Consider the following 21,712-nt stretch of genomic DNA (forward strand, 5'->3'; position numbering starts at 1 on the left):
CATAGACCCTGGGTTCAAAATGAAGACACACAGAAGCATTACAGAAAGAAAAGAATAAGAATTTCATAAATCTTGATGTTAGAAAAATGTGAGATTGTTCTATTAAAAATTTAAAATATAGGGGTGCCTGGGTGGCTCAGTGGGTTAAAGACTCTGCCTTTGGCTCAGGTTATGGTCCCAGGGTCCTGGGATGGAGCCCCACATCAGGCTCTCTGCTCAGCGGGGAGCCTGCTTCCTCCTCTCTCTCTCTGCCTGCCTCTCTGCCTACTTGTGACTCTCTCTTCCAAATAAATAAATAAAATCTTAAAAAAATTTTTTTAAATATATAATGTATGGCTTCTGCCCAATTTGGTTGCCTTATGGGTCTTTTGGGTAACATGCTCTTTATATTGGAACTCAATGTGTCAAAGATCAGTTACGGTGGTCTCCCCTTACTCACAGAGATTATGTTCCAAGACCCCCAGTCAGATCTCTGAAACCATGGATAGTATCAAATCCTATATATATACATGTTTTTTCCTATACACACATACCTATGATCAAGTATAATTTATAAATTAGGCAAAGTAAGAGATTAACAGTAACTAATAATAAAACAGAATAATTATTACAACACACTGTAAGAAAAGTTATATAACTGTGATCCCTCTCTCTCTCTCTCAAAACACCTTTTAAAAAAAAAGATTTTATTAATTTAGTTGATAGACAGAGATCACAAGTAGGCAGAGAGAGAGGGGGAAGTAGGCCCTCTGCTGAGTAGAAAGCCCAATGTGGGGTTCGATCCCAGGACCCTGGGATCATGACCTGAGCTGAAGACAGAGGCTTTAACCCACTGAACCACTCAGGTGCCCTCAAAACATCTTCTCTATGATACCCTTCTTGTTGTGATGATGTGAGATGATAAAATGCCTACATGATGGTTGAAGAGAAGTGGGTGATGTGGGCATGGCAACATGGCATTAGGTCACTATCGACCTTCCCATGAGATATCTGACAATATGTTAGAAAAAGGATCATCTGCTTCTGGACCCAGGTTGTCCTCAGGTAACAGAAATGGCAGAAAGTGCAATTATGGATAAGGGGAGAATAATGCACTTTCACATATTAGATGGAAAAGTTGTTCTCAATTTGAGCAAAAGTCTGAGGAAATGAACTGTCAGGTACCATGCTGGCTAGAGTGTAAAATGGTATGACTTTTGGAGAGCAATTAGGCAAATCTGTGTGAACATCCTACATGAACATTCTTATATACATAGTTTTGCACATTTTGCAGGTGTTTTTATAAGAGAGGAGTATATATGAGTATGCTCATCATAGCATTCTTTGTACTAGTTAAACTTCAAAAAGAACTCCAAACCCTACCAAGGACGTGATTGAGTAGGTTATGGACACAGGACACTTGCTATGCCCCAGTACTGTTCTTCATGCTTTATCTGCTTCCACTCATTTAATCCTTACAAAAACGCATTTTATTACAACACATTAAAATGTGATGAAGAAACTAAGACACAGAGAGGTGAAGTAATCTGGCCACATGCACACAGAACCTATTGGCAAAAATGAGTCACAAACCCAAGAGGTCTATGCTTTTAATCCCTGTACTCTACTGCTTCTCTTAAACTGTGCTGTTGTAAGAATTATGACGGTTTGTATTAACTAACCCAAGCTAGAGCTCTCCATAGGGAGCTACAAAGTCACTTAGCATGATCTCAAAGATGAATAGTCAGCAGAAGCTAGTTTTCCATGGAACTGCAATTGACTGCCTAAAAATTCTTAGGTAGTAATTCTTCAGACCTGGATCAGAATCAGCAATACAGAGTCACTTATCGACCTACCAACCCCTTGAATCAACAAATTTTATATCAACTGCTGATTCCAAACCAGACAGTTAGTTGGAGGTGGATCCGCATTTAAGTGCTGGCAAATGTAATTACCATAATGCCAATCTGATTGGGTGAACTATGCAACCCTTGGAACTTGATTCCCCAGTAGTATTGGAATTCCTTAATTAATGTAAACAGGAAATGAATATTCTACATTCATAAACAGTCTTTTTTTTTTCCTTTTTTCCCCCATTAATGAGGCCATGGTGATGTTGAAAGTCGCCATTTTGAAAACTCTCTTTGCTGCAGCATGAAAGATGGTGGCTCTGGTAAGATGACCAGTCCTGGCCCGTGTGCGGCTATGGAAGAGGTCACTTTCAGAATGGGATAGCTCTGCCAGGTGAAAGTCTAATCTGCCTTTTTGTCAGGCAGCCTTCTCAATAGCACTCCTGTGTGCCTTATGTGATGTGCTCTGAAGTAAAATTGTTCTTCTCACACATTTTTTAAATTTATCCCTTGCTTTTCAGCCTTTGTTTTCACCCAACACATTCCTCCTATCTGGTTTTATTTTGTCTTAGCTTCTCCCCAAACAATCGAACAACAACTCCTGGAGTGTGGCGAAGAGTCCCAACACTAATGGGCATCTACTGAGTTTCAGGCACTGAGTAAGGTGTTTTTCATACATTTGTCACTTAATTTTCCTAACAACTCATCAAGATAGATCCTGTGACCCTCATTTTCCCGGGGAAAGAAAAAGTTCTGAGAAGCTCAATGTTAGCCTCAGGTCGTGCCACTTGCAAATGACAGAGCTGGGGTTTGACCCTGTGTCTGTCAGGCTCTGAAGTCTACACCCATTCCAATAAGCCACACTTCCTCACAAAAATGCATTTATATTTCTCATGTTTGTATCACTTGCTGTCTGGGTCTCTCCATAGTTAATTCTTAGAATTTACAGAGCAATGAAGTCCAACAGGCAAATGTTAATCTAATCCCATGCCTTTTTCTAAGATCATGTTTAGGGTCTAAACAGAAAGCTGAGAAGTTTTCCAAACTTGAAGGCTTTCTTAGTACAAGGACTACAGCTTCATTCTTTTCCCATAAAGGAAGATTTATGTTACAGGATGGATTCTAAAACAAGAACATTAAAAAAAGAGTGGAGGTGGCAATAGTGGCTCAAGGCAGAGGGAGGGGGTGTTGAAATTTCGTTTCCCTGCACAGTACTTAATGTTCCAGAAACTCTTGTTTTGATCAATCTTCCTTTCCCTTGGAATGTGAATGATTTTTAACCTGCTGGTGGAACTCTGTTGATCTCAGGAAGGGAAGACCCACTAACACATTCTTAAACCAGGATGTGATAATATAAGCAGAAGGAAAGCAGGGCTCTGATGCTGACAACACGGTAACACTCACATGTCCATATATGTCCGCGTTCAGCATTTAAGACCAGGAAAAGAGCAGTAGGTCTCCTAAATGTAACAGAAGTGTAGAGATGTGTTTCTTGGAAAGCAATTACTAGTTCTTTAAAATACAAAACTCTCAGGGAAATCTAATTTCTCAAGTTCTAAATGAAATCCTTATGACCAATCAATCACAGACAGGAGACTGTGGCTTGTAGTTTTACCATTATTGATGGACTGGTGGATCCCTATGTCTCTGTGGGATATGAGCTTGACAAAAAACTCACAATAATGGTGGCTAAAGAGATTGGATTTTTTCAATTCCAAAACCATATTTTTTGCTTTGTCTTTTCCTTAAAAATAACTATTACCTTTCTTGTTGTTAATGGACATGATGAATGTTCACTGAGAAGATATCAAATTGAAAATTATCAAATAGAGGGATGCCTGGGTGGCTCAGTGGGTTAAGGCCTCTGCCTGTGGCTGGGGTCGTGATCCCAGGGTCCTGGGATCGAGCCCCACATCGGGCTTTCTGCTCAGTAGGGAGCCTGCTTCCTCTTCTCTCTCTGCCTGCCTCTCTGCCTACTTGGGATCTCTCTGTCAAATAAATAAATAAAATCTTTAAAAAAAGAAAGAAAGAAAGAAAAATTATCAAATAGAATAAAGACAAATACAAAAATTGCACTTAACACTACTACCTACAAATGACCACTCAACACTTTGGTGTTATCTCTCTAGGTCAATGTGTCTGTAAATATACTCATAGTATTTTGACTTACTTTAAGAAATTGGGATTGTGGCTTGGTGGTTTAAGCCTCTGCCTTCAGCTCAGGTTATGGTCTCAGGGTCCCATGTCAAGCTCTCTGTTCGGCAGGGAGCCTGCTTTCCCCCTCTCTCTGCCAGCCTCTCTGCCTACTTGTGATCTCTCTCCCTCTCTCTCTCAAATAAATAAATAAAATCTTAAAAAGAAAAAAAATTGGAATTATGTTGAGCATACTATTTTATTAGTAGCCTTTTCCACTTAATTTGTTTTGAACATTTTCTTATGTTCAGTACTTTCCTCTAATGTTAAAATAATTTATAATGGAAAAAATGGCAAAATAAAACTAAATGTTTCATTTTTATGGTGTGAACATCATCCATAAAGAAACAAACTTTGGGGCGCCTGGGTGGCTCAGTGGGTTAAGCTGCTGCCTTCGGCTCAGGTCGTGATCTCAGGGTCCTGGGATCGAGTCCCACACCGGGCTCTCTGCTCGGCTGCTCGGCAGGGAGCCTGTTTCCCTCTCTCTCTCTCTCTGCCAGCCTCTCTATCTACCTGTGATCTCTCTCTGTCAAATAAATAAATAAAATCTTAAAAAAAAAAAGAAGAAACAAACAAACTTTGTCTGAGCACCATAATCTTGACGATATGAGTCAAGTTAATTCACCTCTGAACTATTTCACCAGCCTCAGGTACAAGATGAAGTCAAGTAACTCTTAATTGTCTAATTAAATTTCTCTGAAACCCCATCTCATCAGTTAAAGAATTTTTCTGCTCTTCAAGAGTCTTTTCTCTCATTATAACTCAAAGAACCCCAAGAATGCCGCAGGCAAGAGATCAGTTCTGGCTAGCAATGACTCAGGTAATAAAAAGCAGAAAGTTATGAATTAGCTAAGGGTTGCTAGCTGCTATAACAAACCCCCAAATTTGAGTGGTTTGATACAATATAAGGTTCTTTCTCATTTGCTTAGGAGTTCAAATGTATGGTCCTTGTTGGGAGGTAAATGGTGGGGAGGAGCTTTATTTTAGTCATCTTGAGCACTGATATCCAAACAACGAGAGGGAAAATGCATGGAGGAGCAGATCCTCATGAGTCTACCACCACCACACGCTGGCCAGAAGTCATGACATGGTTATAGCTCACTGTCAGGCAGGCTAGGAAATGTGGTCCAACTTGTGCCCAGAAAGAAGAGAAATGAATCGGTATCTGCCACATTCTACTCTTGGCACCAAATACTCATTTGCAGTCTTTTTCCTACACCATAGAACACACCCACCTATCTCCCCAAGGGTGTTAGCAGAAAGCCCCTACATGCAGCTCATACTCCAGAACTTTGCTCTGATTTACAGTTTTCTTTTTCAGTTTTGGATGGGGCTCTTTGTGGCCTGGAGAGCTATGAACTAAGCTACAAATTATCTCACCTCCTTTTCTCCCATATATACATTCAACATAAAATGGTGGAACAGAGATATGTCAACCACAGTGAAAGCTCCCATTTGGAAATGTGAAGAATAACAGACAGCTATCAATTAATGACTCACGGCAATGATGATATTTAGTGGGCAATCCTTGTGAAAACACCTGTCTTAGCAGTGGAAGAGGTTCCCTGATTAGACCCAGGTCTGCTAAATGGGAGGAACATCCGTGTCCCTTGTTCTCACCTGGACTGGGCGTCAGGGAGAACATCCTCTTCAGAGGCTGTAGCAATCACACCCATCACTCATTGCCTTTGCAAATTTGGCCAGTCAAAAGATGTTTTAAAGTAGCAGGCTCCTTCTAGGTGAGGTTCTTGGTGTGTTTGAACATGTAATTCCCTAAAAAAAAAAAAAAAATGTAGCCAATTCTGGTCCATTTCTTTCTCAAAACTAATTGTCAAGACTCTAATTTATTGGCTTTCTTACCTCCGTGTTTGTCTAACCCTTACCCTCATTGATCTTTGCAACAGGGTTGAATCCCTTTGTTCAATTAAGAAGTCATGGGCCTTTTTCTCCCCAAAAATGTTTTCCATCTTATTTTGCTATTGGGGTCCCAAGGCAACAGGCTTTTCAACCCATGTCTTTCTTTTGTCATCATCAAAGCTTTATTGACCTTGCTGTCAATGCTCAGATGGCCTGGAGTGGTGTCTTCTGGATTCTTGTCTCATATAGACAAGTCCCCTGGAATGGGACATCTTTCAATAAGGTTGTTTTCATTTATTTGGCCAAAATACTCGAAATGCCCACCAACTGGCACAAAGATAAATATTATACAGTGTCTGATTCTGGGAGGTCCAAAACCTCATTGGTAAACTGAAAGAATGCACGAGGAAGGAATGGGAGCACAACGAAGAAAGCACAGGTGTCTGGGAAGATCAGGAAATGTCTTTCAGAGGATGTGACGTTGGAATTAAGCTTGAAAACTAAGCCAAGGTTTTCCAGAAGTTCACAGGGGCAAAGGATTTTCCAGTCTGAATAAACAGTATGTGCAAGGTCGTAACAGCTAATTACAGGCAGCTTTTCTCTTTCTCTTGGCAATTTGCTCAAAGCTCAGATTTTAAGTACTGAGCACTCATAAATTTTGTTTTTTGACAGCAGTCTACCTCAATTCAGTGTCTCCATTGGTGTTTCTCCAATCTTGGAAGCTTTCCTTATACTCTTCTGCATAGGTTCTTCTATAATTTCTTTTTTTTTTTTTAAGATTTTATTTATTTATCTGACAGAGAGAGATCACAAGCAGGCAGAGAGGCAGGCAGAGAGAGAGGGGGAAGCAGGCTCCCTGTTGTGGGGCTCGATCCCAGGACCCTTAGTCCCTGACCTGAGCTGAAGGCAGAGGCTTAACCCACTGAGCTACCCAGGCACCCCATCTTCCATAATTTCTTAAGGGTTCTAATGGGTATAGATATTTATGCACCCTTGCTTGAAGAAGTGTCTTCCTGTGTCTGGGACTGTCAGCCGGCTCCATCAGGCAGGCCATTTTAAGAAAGAAGCATGCACAGCTGTGACATGGAAAGGTGTCTACCCAGATCAGTAGAATCAGCCTGGATAATCACTGGGGGTGATTGATGTTAAGACCAGATCACCCTTTCATCCAGCATTCTGCTTTGACTTTACCTATCTCCACTCCACTACCTTTTTTTTTTTAAGTTTATTTATTTATTTACATAATCTCTACTTCCAACATGGGGCTCAAACACCCAACCCCATGATCAGGAGTTGCATGCCCCTCCAGCTAAGCCAGCCAGGTGCCCTTACCTATCTCCACTCTCAGTGGTACAAAGTTGAGGAGATCTCTTTTCCAGGATATTCTGTAAAATACCAATTGCCTAGAAAGGCCTGTCTCACTTCTAGTTATCTACATCTCCCCTTCACTGGAAGACATTTTGTCCATGTCTCTGTCCCCTCTCCTGTTACAACAGCAAGAATGGTGCTTTACAGCTCTTTTGAAGGAGAAAGAGTCTGAAAGAGAAATGGGTGAAAGGGGACAAAACATACAAACTTCTAGCTATAAAATAAGTCCTGGAGATATAATGTACAATACGGTTACTAAAGTTAATAATACTGCATCGCATATCTGAAAGTTGCTAAGAGAGTACATTTTAAAAGTTTTCATCACATGAAAAAAACCTGGTAATTACATACGATGGTAGACCTTAATTAGACTTATTGTAGTGATTATTTCACAATATATACAAATGTCAATTCTCTATGTTGTACACCTGAAACTAATATCATATATAAGTCAATTGTACCTCATCAAAAAAATATGTTTTTAAAAAAGAGAAAGAATCCTGTAGATTGAGGACCATTTGCAATTTCTGCCAGAAACATATTTTTCTCCCAAACACCCCCTCTGGCTAGTGTAGGCTCAGGTTTGACTACGAGGCTTTCACTTCTGAATGTTGTAGATGCATATTACCCTGATATATTTTTACCTATCTTTTTAAAAGTTTATTTATCTTCTTGTAGTAATTTCTACCCCCAAGGTGGGGCCTGAACTCACAACCTAGATATCTAGAGTCTTGTGCTTTTCTGACTGAGCCACCAGGTGCCCTTTTTTTAAACCTATTTTTAAGATGATAGAGGGAAGCTAGAGTATTTTATTCGCTTTTCAGTGGATCTGGGTAAATTCTTAGAAGGAGATGAATTACTGAGCTGAAGTCAGGATCATTTGGGTACAAAGGACAGAGATTAAGTTATGCTCGGAAAACAGAGACTTAAGGAGAGACCTCAGATCCCAGGGGCACAAGGAGAGTCTCTGGCAGGGCGGGGACCAGAGATTGCCATCCCATATTTTAGCTTCCAAAATCAATCTGCTTCCCTTTTCTAAATTTCCAAGAGAGGAAGGAGAGCATGCCAATTCACCTTTCCCACCAGGTCACCAGATTTTAGGTTTCAGGCCAGCCCGTGGATGGCCAGTCCTGTCAGGTCTCCTCCCCTAGACAGCTAGCTATGGTCAGGTCTGGGAGAAGCCCTGTGGTTCTCGACCTGCAAGAGAAATGGGTGATGGAGACATCCCCAAATACATCTAATGGGTATGAGGAGAAGGGCAAAAATTCAGAGTTGTATTCTGGACCCAAAATGCCTACTTCCGGTGTTGGCTCCACCCCTTCCTTGCCGTGTGACCTTGAGCAAGTTACTTACTTGCTCTGTTCCTCAGCTTTTTTATTCTTAAAATAGGACATATAAATGGTATCTCCTCACAGGACTGGGGTAAGGATTAAATGAGACAGAGCAAAAAAGCACTCAAAGCTAGAAATGGCCTATCTGAATATCCAGTGGGTACTGCTATTATATTTTCCCCAGGAAAAGAGCACCTTCCTGGGTTCTAAGATTAATGCCATTAATATTCTCCCAAATATCAACACTACTATCATATATCACCCTCCACGGCTGGTTCAGCCTTCCTTTGTCAGTTTTTTACTTTATTACTGATTCATTTATTTTTTGGATTTACAGTTCTTGAGCATCCGTTTACTACCTAAAAATAATTTTTTCCTCCCTAGTCTTGCTGGCATTTCTCCAACCTAAGCCCTTAATACTTCTCACTTGGATTGCTGCAATTAGCTCTCTGGTCTCCTTGGCTCCTGCATACCATAGCGAGATTAATTTTACTAACATCCCTTCTGATCATGTTATTCCCCGACTCAAAGTTTTCAGTGTTCCCCTATTACTAGTATAAAGTCCACAGTTTGAAACTTGATCCTTAGAACATTCTAAAGCTCAGAACTGATCTGCCATTGTAGGTTTATTTCCCACAGCTTCCTCGTATACAGATGAAACTGTTCAACTGGACTGTTCTCGTTTCTGGCTCCAGTGTAGCTCGTATTAAACTCTCCTACCTCTGGGCCTTTGCTCATGCTGTCCCATCCACCTGACATGCCTCATCCCTTGCTCCCTGAACCAGCAGCATCAGCATCACCCAGGAGTTTGTTAGAAACGTCATATTCATTGACTACTGAATCAGAATCAGCATTTTAATAAGATCCCCCCCGATGACTCATTACATGTATTTTTCTTATATATTATGAGATAAAATATCTTGTATATTTATTATTAGCTTGTAAATAGATAAACCCACTACATCCCCTTTCCTGTTAACATTCTACCTTTGCCTCAGACCCCAGCTCAAGTAATATTGCCTCATCCAAGTGTCCTTGACTACTAGAGCTGAAAATAATCTCTTTAATATCTGAATTCCCATAGCTGCTTTCTGAATTCCTTGATTTCTCATGACTAAATTCTTTATACCTGCTTATGTAATTAGCACATACTTTTTTTTTAGCATGAGCTAAGAATTTTGCAATTACTTTGTTACTGAAATATAATTGACATATAACAATATTATTTTCAACACACAACAAAATGATTCATTATTTGTATATAGTGTGAAATGATCACCGTAATAAGTCTAGTTTAAAATCCATCACCTCATTTAGTTACAAATTTTTTTCTTGTGATGAGAACTTTTAAGATCTACTCCTTCAGCAACATTCAAATACACAATATCATTAACTATGGTCTTCACACTGCATATTACATTTCCAGGGCTTATTTATTTTATCGCTGGAAGTTTATACCTTCGGATCCCCTTCACCCATGTTGATCACCACTCCCATCCCTCGCCTCCGGTCACTGCCAGTCTGTTCTCTGTATCTTTCAGTTCAGTTTTTTTTTTCCTTTTTTCTTCTTTGTAGACTCCACAAACAACCGAGATCATATAGTATTTGTCTTTCTTTGTCTGACTTATCTCACTTAGCATAACGTTCTCATGGTCCAACCATTTGTTGTCACAAATGGCAAGAGTTCAGTCTTTTTTTTTTTTAAGATTTTTATTTATTTATCTGACAGACAGAGATTACAAGTAAACAGAGAGGCAGGCAGAGAGAGAGAAGGAAGCAGGCTCCCCGCTGAGCAGAGAGCCCGATGCTGGGCTCGATCCCAGGACCTTGGGATCATGACCTGAGCTGAAGGCAGAGGCTTTAACCCACTGAGCCACCTAGGTGCCCCGAGTTCAGTCTTTTTTATGGCTGAAAAATATTGCTTTGTGTGTGTGTGCATTTCTTTTTTTTTTCTTTTTTTTTTTTTTTTAAGATTTTATTTATTTATTTGAGAGAGAGACAGTGAGAGAGAGCATGAGAGGCGAGAAGGTCAGAGGGAGAAGCAGACTCCCCATGGAGCTGGGAGCCCGATGCGGGACTCGATCCTGGGACTCCAGGACCGTGACCTGAGCCGAAAGCAGTTGCTTAACCAACTGAGCCACCCAGGCGCCCTGTGTGTGCATTTCTGTGTGTATACACAAACACTATAGAATATTTTACATATATATAACTTTCTTATCTCATAATTATATATAAACAATCTTTTCTTGATCTATTCATCCTCAATGGACGCAGATTGATTATATGTCTTGGCTATTGTAAATAATGTTGCAATAATCTTTTTGAGTTGATGTCTTTATTTCCTTGGATAAATACTCAGAAGTGGAGCTGCTTGATCATATGGTAGTTCTAGTTTTCATTTTTCAAGGAAGCGCTATACTGTCTTCCACAATGGCTGCACCAATTTACATTCCCATCAACAGCGCATGAGGGTTCCATCTTCCCCATCTTCTCACCAATAGTTATTTCTTCTCTTCTTGATAACAGCCATTCTAACATGTACGAAGTGATATCTCATTGTGTTTTTGAGCAATCTCTACACCCAACATGAGGCTTGAATTCATAACCCCCAAATTAAAAGTCACGTGCTCTACCAACTGAGCCACCAAGGTGCCCCTCATTGTGTTTTAGACTTGCATTTCCCTGATGATTACTGGTGTCAAGTTCCTTTTCATGTACTTGTTGGTCATATATGTGTCATCTTTGGAAAAATTTCTATTCAGATTCTCTGCCTATTTTTTAAATGGATTGTTTTTCTTTTGCTATGGGGCTGTGTAAATTCTTTATATATTTTGAGTGTTAACCGTTTATCAGATTATGAATTGCAAATATTTTCTCCTACTTGGTAGGGTGCCTTTTCACTTTTTTGATGATTTCCTTTGCTGTGCAGAAGCTTTTTATGTAATGTAGTCCTGCACATTTATTTTTGCTTTTGTTTCCTTTGCTTTTGAAGTCAGGTCCAAAAAATCATTGCCAAGCCCAATGTCAAAGAACTGCTGCCTATAATTTCTTCCAGGAGTTTTATGGTTTCAGGCCTTGCATTCAAGTCTTTAATCCATTTGAGTTAGTTTTTGTGTATGGCATAAGATAGCCGTCCAGTGTCATTCTTTTGCATGTGACTGTCCAGTTTTACCAATACTTTTTATTGAAAAGATCATCCTTTTTCCTTGTATATTCTTGGCTCCTTTGTCATAAGTTAATTGACCATATGTGCCTGATTTATTTCTGGGCTCTCTGTTCTTCTCCACTGATCTATGCATTGGTTTTAATGCTGATACCATACCATTTTGAACACTATAGCTTTGCAGTATAGTTTGAAATTAGGGTGACTGATGCCTCCAGCTTTGTTCTTTTTTCTCAAGATTCATACAGATTTTAAGATTGCAGTTTCATACAAATCTAAAGATTGTTTATCCCATTTCTGTGAAAAATGCCATTGGAATTTTGATAGGGATTGCACGGCATCTGTAGTGTGGACATTTTAACAATATTAAGTCTTCCAGTCCGTGAGCATGAATATCTTTCCATGTATTTGTGTCTTCCATTTCTTTCATCAATGTTTTATAGTTTTCACTGTATGGGTCTTTCACCTCCTTGGTTAAATTTAAAATTCTAGGTATTTTATTTTTTGATGCAATTGTAAATGTGATTATTTTAATTTATCATTTTGATAGTTTTTTATTCATGTATAGAAGTACATGTGATTTTTTTATATTAATTTTGTATCCTGCAAATATACCAAATTTCTTTATTCTAAAAGTTTTTTGGTGGAATCTTTAGGGTGATAAAATATTTCATCTGCAAATAGTGCAAGTTTTACTTCCTCCTTTCTAATTTGAATAGCTTTTATTTCATTTTCTTACCTAATTGCTATGGATAGGACTTCCAAAGCTATGTTGAATAAAAGTGTTGAGAATGGGCATGTGTGTTTGAATTAGGATGTTTCAGCTTTTTACCACTGAGTATGATAGACTTGTTATATATGGCCTTTATTTTATTGAGGTAATTTCCCTCTACACTCACTTTGTTTAAAGTTTTTATCATAAATGGAATTTTGTCAAATTTTTTTCTGCATCTATTGAGATGGTCATGTGTTTTTTTTTTATTCTTTATTTTGTTAATGTGGTGATCAACTGATTTGTGGATGTTGAACCATTTTGCATCACTGGAATAAATCCCATTGATCATGGTTAATGATCTTCTTAACGTATTGCTGAATTTGGTCTGTTAATATTTTATTGAGGATTTTTACATCTATGTTCATCAGGGATATTGGCCTTTAATTTTCTTTTCTTATAGCATCCTTGTGTAAATGCCTTAGTTGACCACATAAAGTAAGTTTGGAAATGTTCCTTCCTCTTCTATTATTGGGGGGGGGGGGGAGGAATAGTTTGAAAAGGATTGGTATTAAATCTTTGAATGTTTTGTAAAATTCACAGTGAAGTTGTCTGGTCCTGGACTTTTGTTTGTTTGGAGGTGATTGATTACTGATTCAATCTCCTTACAGATAATCAGTCTGTTCAGACTTTCTATTTCTTCATGATTCAGTCTTGATAGCTTGCATGTTTCTAGAAGTTTATCCATTTCTTCCAGATTGTTAAATTCATTGGCATATAATTATTCATAATAATCTATTATGATCCTTTGTATTTCTGTGATAACAGCAGAAATATCTAGTCTTTGATTCCAGATTTTTTTTAAAGATTTTATTTATTTATTTGACAGACAGAGATTACAAGCAGACAGAGAGGCGGGCAGAGAGAGAGGACGAAGCAGGCTCCCAGCTGAGCAGAGAGCCCGACATGGGGCTCGATCCCAGGACCCTGGGATCATGACCTGAGCCGAAGGCAGAGGCTTTAACGCACTGAGCCACCCATGCACCCCTGATTCCAGATTTTTTTTTGTGTTCTCTCTTTTCTTGGTGAGGCTAACTAAAGCTTTGTCAATTTTATCTTCTCCCAAATAACCAACTGCTCTTAACTTCATTGATCTTTTCTATTTTCTTCATAGTTTTTTCTCATCTATTACCACTCTGCTTTTTGTTATTTCCTTCCTTCTACTAACTTTGGGCTTCATTTGTTCTCCTTTTCCTAGTTTTTTGAGGGGTAAAGTTTTGTTTCTTTGAGATTTTTCTTGTGTATTCATGTAGGCATTTATCACTGTGAACTTCTCGGCTTTTTTTGTGTGTGTCCCATACGTTTGATATGTTGCGTTTCTATTTTCATTTGTCTCAAGGTATTTTTTGGTTTCTCTTGATTTCTTCTTCTTTGACCCATTGGTTGCTCAATAACATGTTGTTTAATCTCCACAAGATTTCTGAAATTTTTAGTTTTTTTCTTATAATTAATTTCTAGTTACATACGATTGTGTTCAAAGAAGATGCTTGATATGATTTCAATTTTCTTAAATGTATTAAGATTTGTTTTCTAGCCTAAGTACAATCCATCTTGAGGAATGTTTTGTGTGCACTTGGGAATATGTATTCCAGTACTTTTGGATAGAATGTTCTATAAATACCTGTTAAGTCAATCTAGTCTAACATGTCTTCTAAAATCAATGTTTTCTTATTAGATTTTCTGTCTGGATGATCTATCCATTGGTGTGAGTGGGGTATTAAAGTCTCCTACTATTATTTTATTGGTGTCAATTTCCCTCTTTAGGTTTGTTAATATATAACTAGACAGCAATACAATAATAGTAGGTGAATTTAAGAACATTTTAATGGGCATTTTCAAATATATACAAAAGTAGAAAAATATGAGCGCCTGGGTGGCTCAGTTGCTTAGGCAACTGCCTTCAGCTCAGGTCACGGTCTTGGAGTCCCGGGATCAAGTCCTGCATCAGGCTCCCAGCTCCATGGGGAGTCTGCTTCTCCCTCTGACCTTCTCGCCTCTCATGCTGTCTCTCACTGTCTCTCTCTCAAATGAATAAATAAAAGATCTTTAAAAAAAAAAGTAGAAAAATACAATAAGCCTCCCTTTATTTATCATTTAACTTCAACAATGATTAACAATTTGCCTATCTCATTTTACCTATTTTTCTACTACACACACATTTTTTCTGTAGTATTTACATTCTATAGTAAAGCATCTTACTTATTGATACTTTATTAATATCTCTAGAAGATGTGTTTTTTAAAAGGGTGCCACAATACCCTTATCACACACACAAAATAATAATTTTTAAAAATTCTTCCTTAGGTGCCTGGGTGGCTCAGTGGATTAAGCCTCTTCCTTTGGCTCAGGTCATGATCTCAGCGTCCTGGGATCAAGCTCCACATTGGGCTCTCTGCTCAGCAGAGACCCTGTTTCCCCCTCTCTCTCTGCCTGCCTCTCAGCCTACTTGTGATCTCTCTGTCAAATAAATAAATAAAATCTTAAAAAAAAAAAAAACTTCCCTTGTAAAATTCTGTTTCTTTTTCAAATATCCCCATTGTCTCATAAATATCTTTCATAGTTGTTTTATTCAAATCAGTATGCAAACAACATCCACCCTTTAAAATTGGCTTTGTCTACTTCCCATGCCACTTATTTGTTGAACAAACTGAACAAATAGATATATGTTCTACATATATGTGTTTAATGTATGTTTTTCAAAATAACTCTGGCTAGGGGCACCTGGGTGGCTCTGCCGGTTGGGCATCTGACTTCAGCAGGGGTCTTGATCCCAGGGTCCTGGGATCCATGCTCGCATCTAGCTCTCCACCCAGCTCTCCACCCAGCCGGAAGTCTGAGTCTAAATAAACCGGAAGTCTGAGTCTAAATAAACAAACAAACAAAGAAAAATCACTGTGGCTAAACAAAAGGTGGCATATATCTACAATGGAATATTTTTCGGCCCTAAAAAGGAAGGAAATTCTGTCACATGCCACGACATGGACGAACTTTGGCAACATTAGGCTAAGTGAAATAAGCCAGTCAAGAAAGGACAAATACCATGTGATTCCACTTACATGAGGTACACAGAGTCATCAGACTCACAGAGAGAGAAAGCAGAAGGGTGGTTGCCAGGGAGTTGGGGGAAGGGAAAAGGGGCTGCTGTTAATGGGTATAAACTTTCAGCTCTGCAAGATCTAAGTGTGGTGCTTGATCGCACAAAGATGTGAACGTACTTAACACGGCTGAAAGGCACACCTAGAGATGGTTAAGACAGTGCCTGTTTATGTTATGTGCATTTTATCATCCTTCAAAAACATTTTTAAATCCCTGCTGTGCAGAGAATGGTTTGTAGCCAAGGCAAAGTGGAAGCGGGCTGACCAGCTGGGAGGACACTGCAGTGGGCCAGGTCAGATGACAGTGGCTTGGATTTTGGTGATAAGGGTGGAGGCAGTTAAAAAAAAAAAAATCAGATTTGGGGTCCATTTAAAAAGGAGAAACGGGGGTGCCTGGGTGGCTCAGTCAGTTGAGCTTCTGACTCTTAGTTTTGGCTCAGGGCACAGACGCACGGGTCGTGGGACGGACCCCCATGTCAGGCTCCCTGCCCCGTAAGGAGTCCGCCTGAGGAGTCTCCTCCTTTGCCCTCCCTTCCACCCCCTCCCTGTCCCCCACCACTCTTGCCCTCTCTCTAAAATAAATAAATACATCTTTTAAAAAATTAAATAAAGGAAAAGGAGAAACAGTAGGACCTGCTGGCGGGTTGGTGATTGAGTGTGAAGGAAAGGCGAGTGAGACAGAGGACTCCAAGGATTTGGGCCTGTTGAACTGAGCTCCCGGCGGTGCCGCTGAGTGCAGTGAGGCATCCTGAGAGAGGAGCCAGCCACCAGGTCGCAGGCTGATGACTGGACCTTTTCCATGGCGGGAAGACAGCTTGGTTGTTCTCTTTGGAACCGGCGCTTATTCTGGATTTGGATTTGGTCTCCCTGGCTGTCGTCATGCGGCTGCCAGGACGCTCTCTCTAGACTTGCCGGACGGCTGAGAGTCCTCATGGCCTCACACAGCACTACAACTTCTGAGCAAGGAACTCACGTTATAGGGAAAAAGTAAGCCATGGGCAAATGCCCATGAGATTCCCTGATCCTGTTCTGTACCGGAACACCAGAAGCAGGAGGCTCGGTAGAGCGGGAATGGCCTATTGGCAGCCAGTTCCTGTGCCAGTTGGAGAAACACCTTGCCGAGAGGCAGCATATGGTCTCACAAGTGCTCCCGCTTCTCCCCAGCCGAGATGCACCTGGCCAGGATGCCGAGGGTGGTCACGGTGGTGAAGGCGACTTATCAATATCCTACCTACCGACGTGACCAAAACCATTCGCCTCCTTTACTCAAGTTTCTGTTTGGGAGGTTTAGGCATCCAGAGAGACATATTTTCACCCAGAGACATAGCCTCCAAAAGAGGACGGGCTGGAATATTCTGTTAGCCAGCTCGGTAAACATTAAACCGGATCAGATTTTACCATAGTCTCCCATTATCAATGGGGGAGACGTTCCAAAACATGCGGCGCGGCCTCAAATTGCAGAGAGTACCAAACCCTGTGTAGACTCTGAGTTTTTTCTACACAGACATACCTACGATAAGGTATAATTTATAAATTAGGCACCGTAAGAGATTAACAATTAATAATAAAAATAGAACAATTATAACAATATACTGTCATAAAAGTTATGTGAATGCAGTCTCTCTCTCTCTCTCTTTTAAAGATTTTATTTATTTATTTGAAAGAGAGAAGACACATGGAGAGAAGGAACACAAGCAAGGTGAGAGGAAGAAGTAGGCCTCCTGCTGAGCAGAGAGTCTAATGCAGGACTCGATCCCAGAACCCTGGGATCATGACCTGCCAAAGGCAGACACTTAACGAATGAGCCACCCACGCGCCCCAACAACCAAAACTTTAATAAACACCTTTTTCCTTAGGAATTCACATTGTCTTCATTTGTGTAAAGCCAAGACTCTCCCACTGTTCACACCCCAAATCAATAAAAGCCACTCACCTGGATGTGCAACGCACATTCCGAAGCCACACTTCTCATGTGCCTTCCAGTTAATGGTGACGCCCCACATTCTTGGACAGTAACAGGTACCCCTGTTGTAGTAAGAAAGGGCCTTTTCCAGCAAACGTCCTAAAATAGAGTGGGTACCAATTACGCAGATCATAAACTCAGGTGCACAAGACATGTACATTTATTTTTTACAACACTGATTTTTGTCTGAGATAGCTCCTCATCCTCCAGGGTGGCAAAAGTGAGATCTTAGCTAATTCACATCACGATTTCTCAACAGGTCTACCGCCCTCCACCCCGACCTAGGACAGCATTTCACCTCTGGGAATGGGGGTCAGAGAAGACTTGCAAGATCATAGGAAGAGAAACCTGAACCGGCTCCCTCTGAGAGTCCCAGGCGCTAGGACAGCACCCTCTTGGGTGCATGCTCCCTGCTCGGAGACACAGAGGGAAATAGGGAAATGTTCGGTGGCCCTGCTGCTCCCACTGGCCACAGGGCCCCGCACCTGACCACCCAGGGAGAGAGCCCACTGCTGCAGGCCCTGAGGTTCCTGAAGCCTTCGCTGACCAGCCCCTGCTTTGGAGGAGGATCCCACTTTCCAGTGCTTACCTGGGGGTCACTGCTAGCCCCTTTGCCAGGTGGAGCTGAGCGGTTGCCTTTCCTTTAAGAGAGCGAGGGATTCCATTGTGTATATATACCACATCTTCTTGATCCATTCATCTGTTGATGGACATCTAGGTTCTTTCCATAGTTTGGCTATTGTGGACATTGCTGCTATAAACATTCGGGTGCACGTGCCCCTTTGGATCACTATGTTTGTATCTTTAGGGTAAATACCCAATAGTGCAATTGCTGGGTCATAGGGCAGTTCTATTTTCAACATTTTGAGGAACCTCCATGCTGTTTTCCAGAGTGGCTGCACCAGCTTGCATTCCCACCAACAGTGTAGGAGGGTTCCCCTTTCTCCGCATCCTCGCCAGCATCTGTCATTTCCTGACTTGTTGATTTTAGCCATTCTGACTGGTGTGAGGTGATATCTCATTGTGGTTTTGATTTGTATTTCCCTGATGCCGAGTGATATGGAGCACTTTTTCATGTGTCTGTTGGCCATCTGGATGTCTTCTTTGCAGAAATGTCTGTTCAGGCACATGCACCCGAATGTTTATAGCAGCAATGTCCACAATAGCCAAACTATGGAAAGAACCTAGATGTCCATCAACAGATGAATGGATCAAGAAGATGTGGTATATATACACAATGGAATACTATGCAGCCATCAAAAGAAATGAAATCTTGCCATTTGCGACAACATGGATGAAACTAGAGCGTATCATGCTTAGTGAAATAAGTCAAGCAGAGAAAGACAACTATCATCTGATCTCCCTGATATGAGGAAGTGGTGATGCAACATGGGGGCATAAGTGGGTACGAGAAGAATCAATGAAACAAGATGGGATTGGGAGGGAGACAAACCATAAGTGACTCTTAATCTCACAAAACAAACTGAGGGTTGCTGGGGGGAGGGGGTTTGGGAGAAGGGGGTGGGATTATGGACATTGGGGAGGGTATGTGCTTTGGTGAGTGCTGTGAAGTGTGTAATCCTGGTGATTCACAGACCTGTAAATCATAAAAATATATGTTTATTAAAAATAAAAAATTAAAAAAAAAAAAAAAGAGAGCGAGGGATGCTGGCCCACCGCTGAGCCCGCCTGCCCCACCAAGCCTTCCTCCCCGCCTCACTCCCCTCTCGGCCTCAGCCAGGGAAGGGGGAGTAGGGTGAGCCTAGACTCTTGCTATTTTCAGGGTCTCTTCCAGCTTGCCCAAGTCCCACACCCCTCTGAGCTTCTATCTAACAGTCCACTGTTCAATACTCCATTTCCCACGGACAGATTCAGGAGAAGCAGGAAGGCATTCGTTCTTCGGGAAACTTTGAAAGGTTGTCTCAGAGGCAAAACAGAACAGAAATGGTATCCTTTTTAGGATGGGGGAGGCTTTTTCCCTCTGGCACTGGAAAGTGGGATCCTCCTCCAAAGCCGGGGCTGGTCTGCGGAGGCTTCAGGACCCTCAGGGCCTGCAGCAGTGGGCTCTCTCCCTGGGTGGTCAGAGCTGGGGTACCCCAAGCCATGATGTGGAGCCAGGAACCACAAGCTACAAAGCTAGTCCAAACTACAAAGCAGGAAAAGGTCTTTCAAGAATTTTAAATTCTCCTCTTTTTGAAGATTTTTTCTTTTTTCTTTTCTTTTCTTTTTTTTTTTTTTGACGGAGCAAGGGGAGCAGCGGGCAGAGGGAGAGGGAGACGCAGGCTCCTCGCAGAGCAGGGAGCCCGATACGGGGCTAAATTCCAGCACCCCAGGATCATGGTCTGAGCCAAAGGCAGTCGCTTAACTGACTGAGCCACCCTAGGCACCCTGAATTCTCTTTTTCTTACCCTTACATTTCTTCCTTTGCTGGCTGTTCTGCATAAACTCAGATGCTTTTTTTTTTTTTCTCAAATGCAATCTCATCTTGGCCCACTGATACTTCTAGAACCACAGCGATTTCTGAGAAGCTTGCCTCAGCTCTACACAGCAGTTTTCTCATGTCCCGGAGTGACCTGCCCCAGATTCCATTCTATGGTTTGTCATCAGTCTGTAGGGCCAATGTATACTATGACCTTGGGCAATAGTTTAATCTCTCTGTGACTCTATTTTTTTCCATAAAATGGGACAAATAATATTATCTATGGCATAGTAACATGTGAAGTCCTTAGAACAAAGCATGTTACAGAGTAGTCAATAAATTTTACTATTGTATTATTATGACTATTACAAAGTGCATATGAATAAATATTATGTAATAAATATTATAAAATAAAATACAAGAAATAAATACAATTTATTTTTACATAAATGCAAAAAATAAATACAAAAAATAAAAATTTTTAAAATGCAAAAGAAAATAAAATATTACAAAATAAAATATTATGTGATAAATCTTATGCAATATTCGTAAAAGTTATGAATATTACAAAGCCCATATGAATCCCTACATGCGGCAGGGGTAAGTCTTAGGTCACAACTCACAGAGGCAGAAACAGTATCTTGCTCTCTTTTTCTTTTTCTTTTATTTAAGATTTTATTTATTTATTTGACAGAGAGAGATCACAAGCAGGCAGAGAGGCAGGCAGAGAGAGAGAGAGAGAGGAAGCAGGCTCCCTGACAGGCAGAGAGTCTGATGCGGGGCTCAATCTCAGGACCCTGAGATTAGGACCTGAGCCGAAGGCAGAGGCTTAACCCACTGAGCCACCCAGGCACTCCTAACTTGCTTTAGTTTTCTGTAAGTCTGTTTAGTTTCTATTTTGTATACCCCTTCCCCTGGGTAGCAGAAACTTCGTTCCAGTTAACTCAAAGTCTCTCTCTCTCTAGGGTTGTGTCTAACTTTTGGGCCTGGGTCCCAGGCCAGTGCTTCACCCAGGTGCCTACAGTGGAACTGACCTCCCCACGCATTCAACTTGGATCCAGTTCCCACTTCTTAGGAAGGGTGGGAGCAGAGAACACCTCTAGAAGAGGCCAACTTTCTTTGTAAGTTCAGAGGGAATTACAGGAGGGAGGGGGTTTGTGGTATGGTGAATTTTTGGAATCCTATACAATTTTTTTTTCATTACTGCTACTTTATTTTTTACTTGATGGCCCTTTACCAGTCAAAGGAGACCATGAGGCAACCATTGTACATCCCAGGGAAGAGTTGTTACATCAGAGAAGCAGAGGAAATGCTTTTTGGAGGCTCAAACATCTGGATTTTTCAGTGTCAAAAGCCTGGCCTTGAAGGAGTTGCAGCATTAATTTTAGGCCAGAAACACTAGACTGGAAAGAATATGAGGTGATGGCAAAAGTCAGGTCTTGTAAGCCAAAATGAGATACAGCTTTGGTTGGTTGGAAGAGAGGAGAGTTAGAAAGGAAACAGGTAAATTAGATTCTGTGTGGGTAGGGAGAGCATAAAGTTTAGCATCCCAACTGGCTCACTTTTGAAAGTGAAAGGGAGTGCTATTAATCCACTAGCTCCCCCTATCCACAGGGACACATTCCAAGACCCTCAGCGGACAGCTGAGACTGCTGATAACACCAAAACTTATGTATACTATGCTTATTCCTACTACACATACATACCCACGATGAAGTTTAA

General features: G+C 40.8%; 1 protein-coding gene across 1 annotated transcript in view; it reads right to left on the reverse strand.

The window, feature by feature from the left end:
- LOC309869549 (uncharacterized protein) overlaps window positions 1-21,712 on the reverse strand; it is a 158,500-nt gene that overhangs the window by 102,757 nt on the left and 34,031 nt on the right. Inside the window, exon 6 of the mRNA XM_082740939.1 lies at window positions 17,542-17,670. Within this exon, the coding sequence (XP_082597065.1) occupies window positions 17,542-17,670 (129 nt within the window). The remainder of the gene's footprint in view (window positions 1-17,541; window positions 17,671-21,712) is intronic.

Source organism: Mustela nivalis (genome assembly GCF_964662115.1).
Source record: "Mustela nivalis genome assembly, chromosome: 7".
NCBI classification, from domain to species: Eukaryota; Metazoa; Chordata; class Mammalia; order Carnivora; family Mustelidae; genus Mustela; species Mustela nivalis.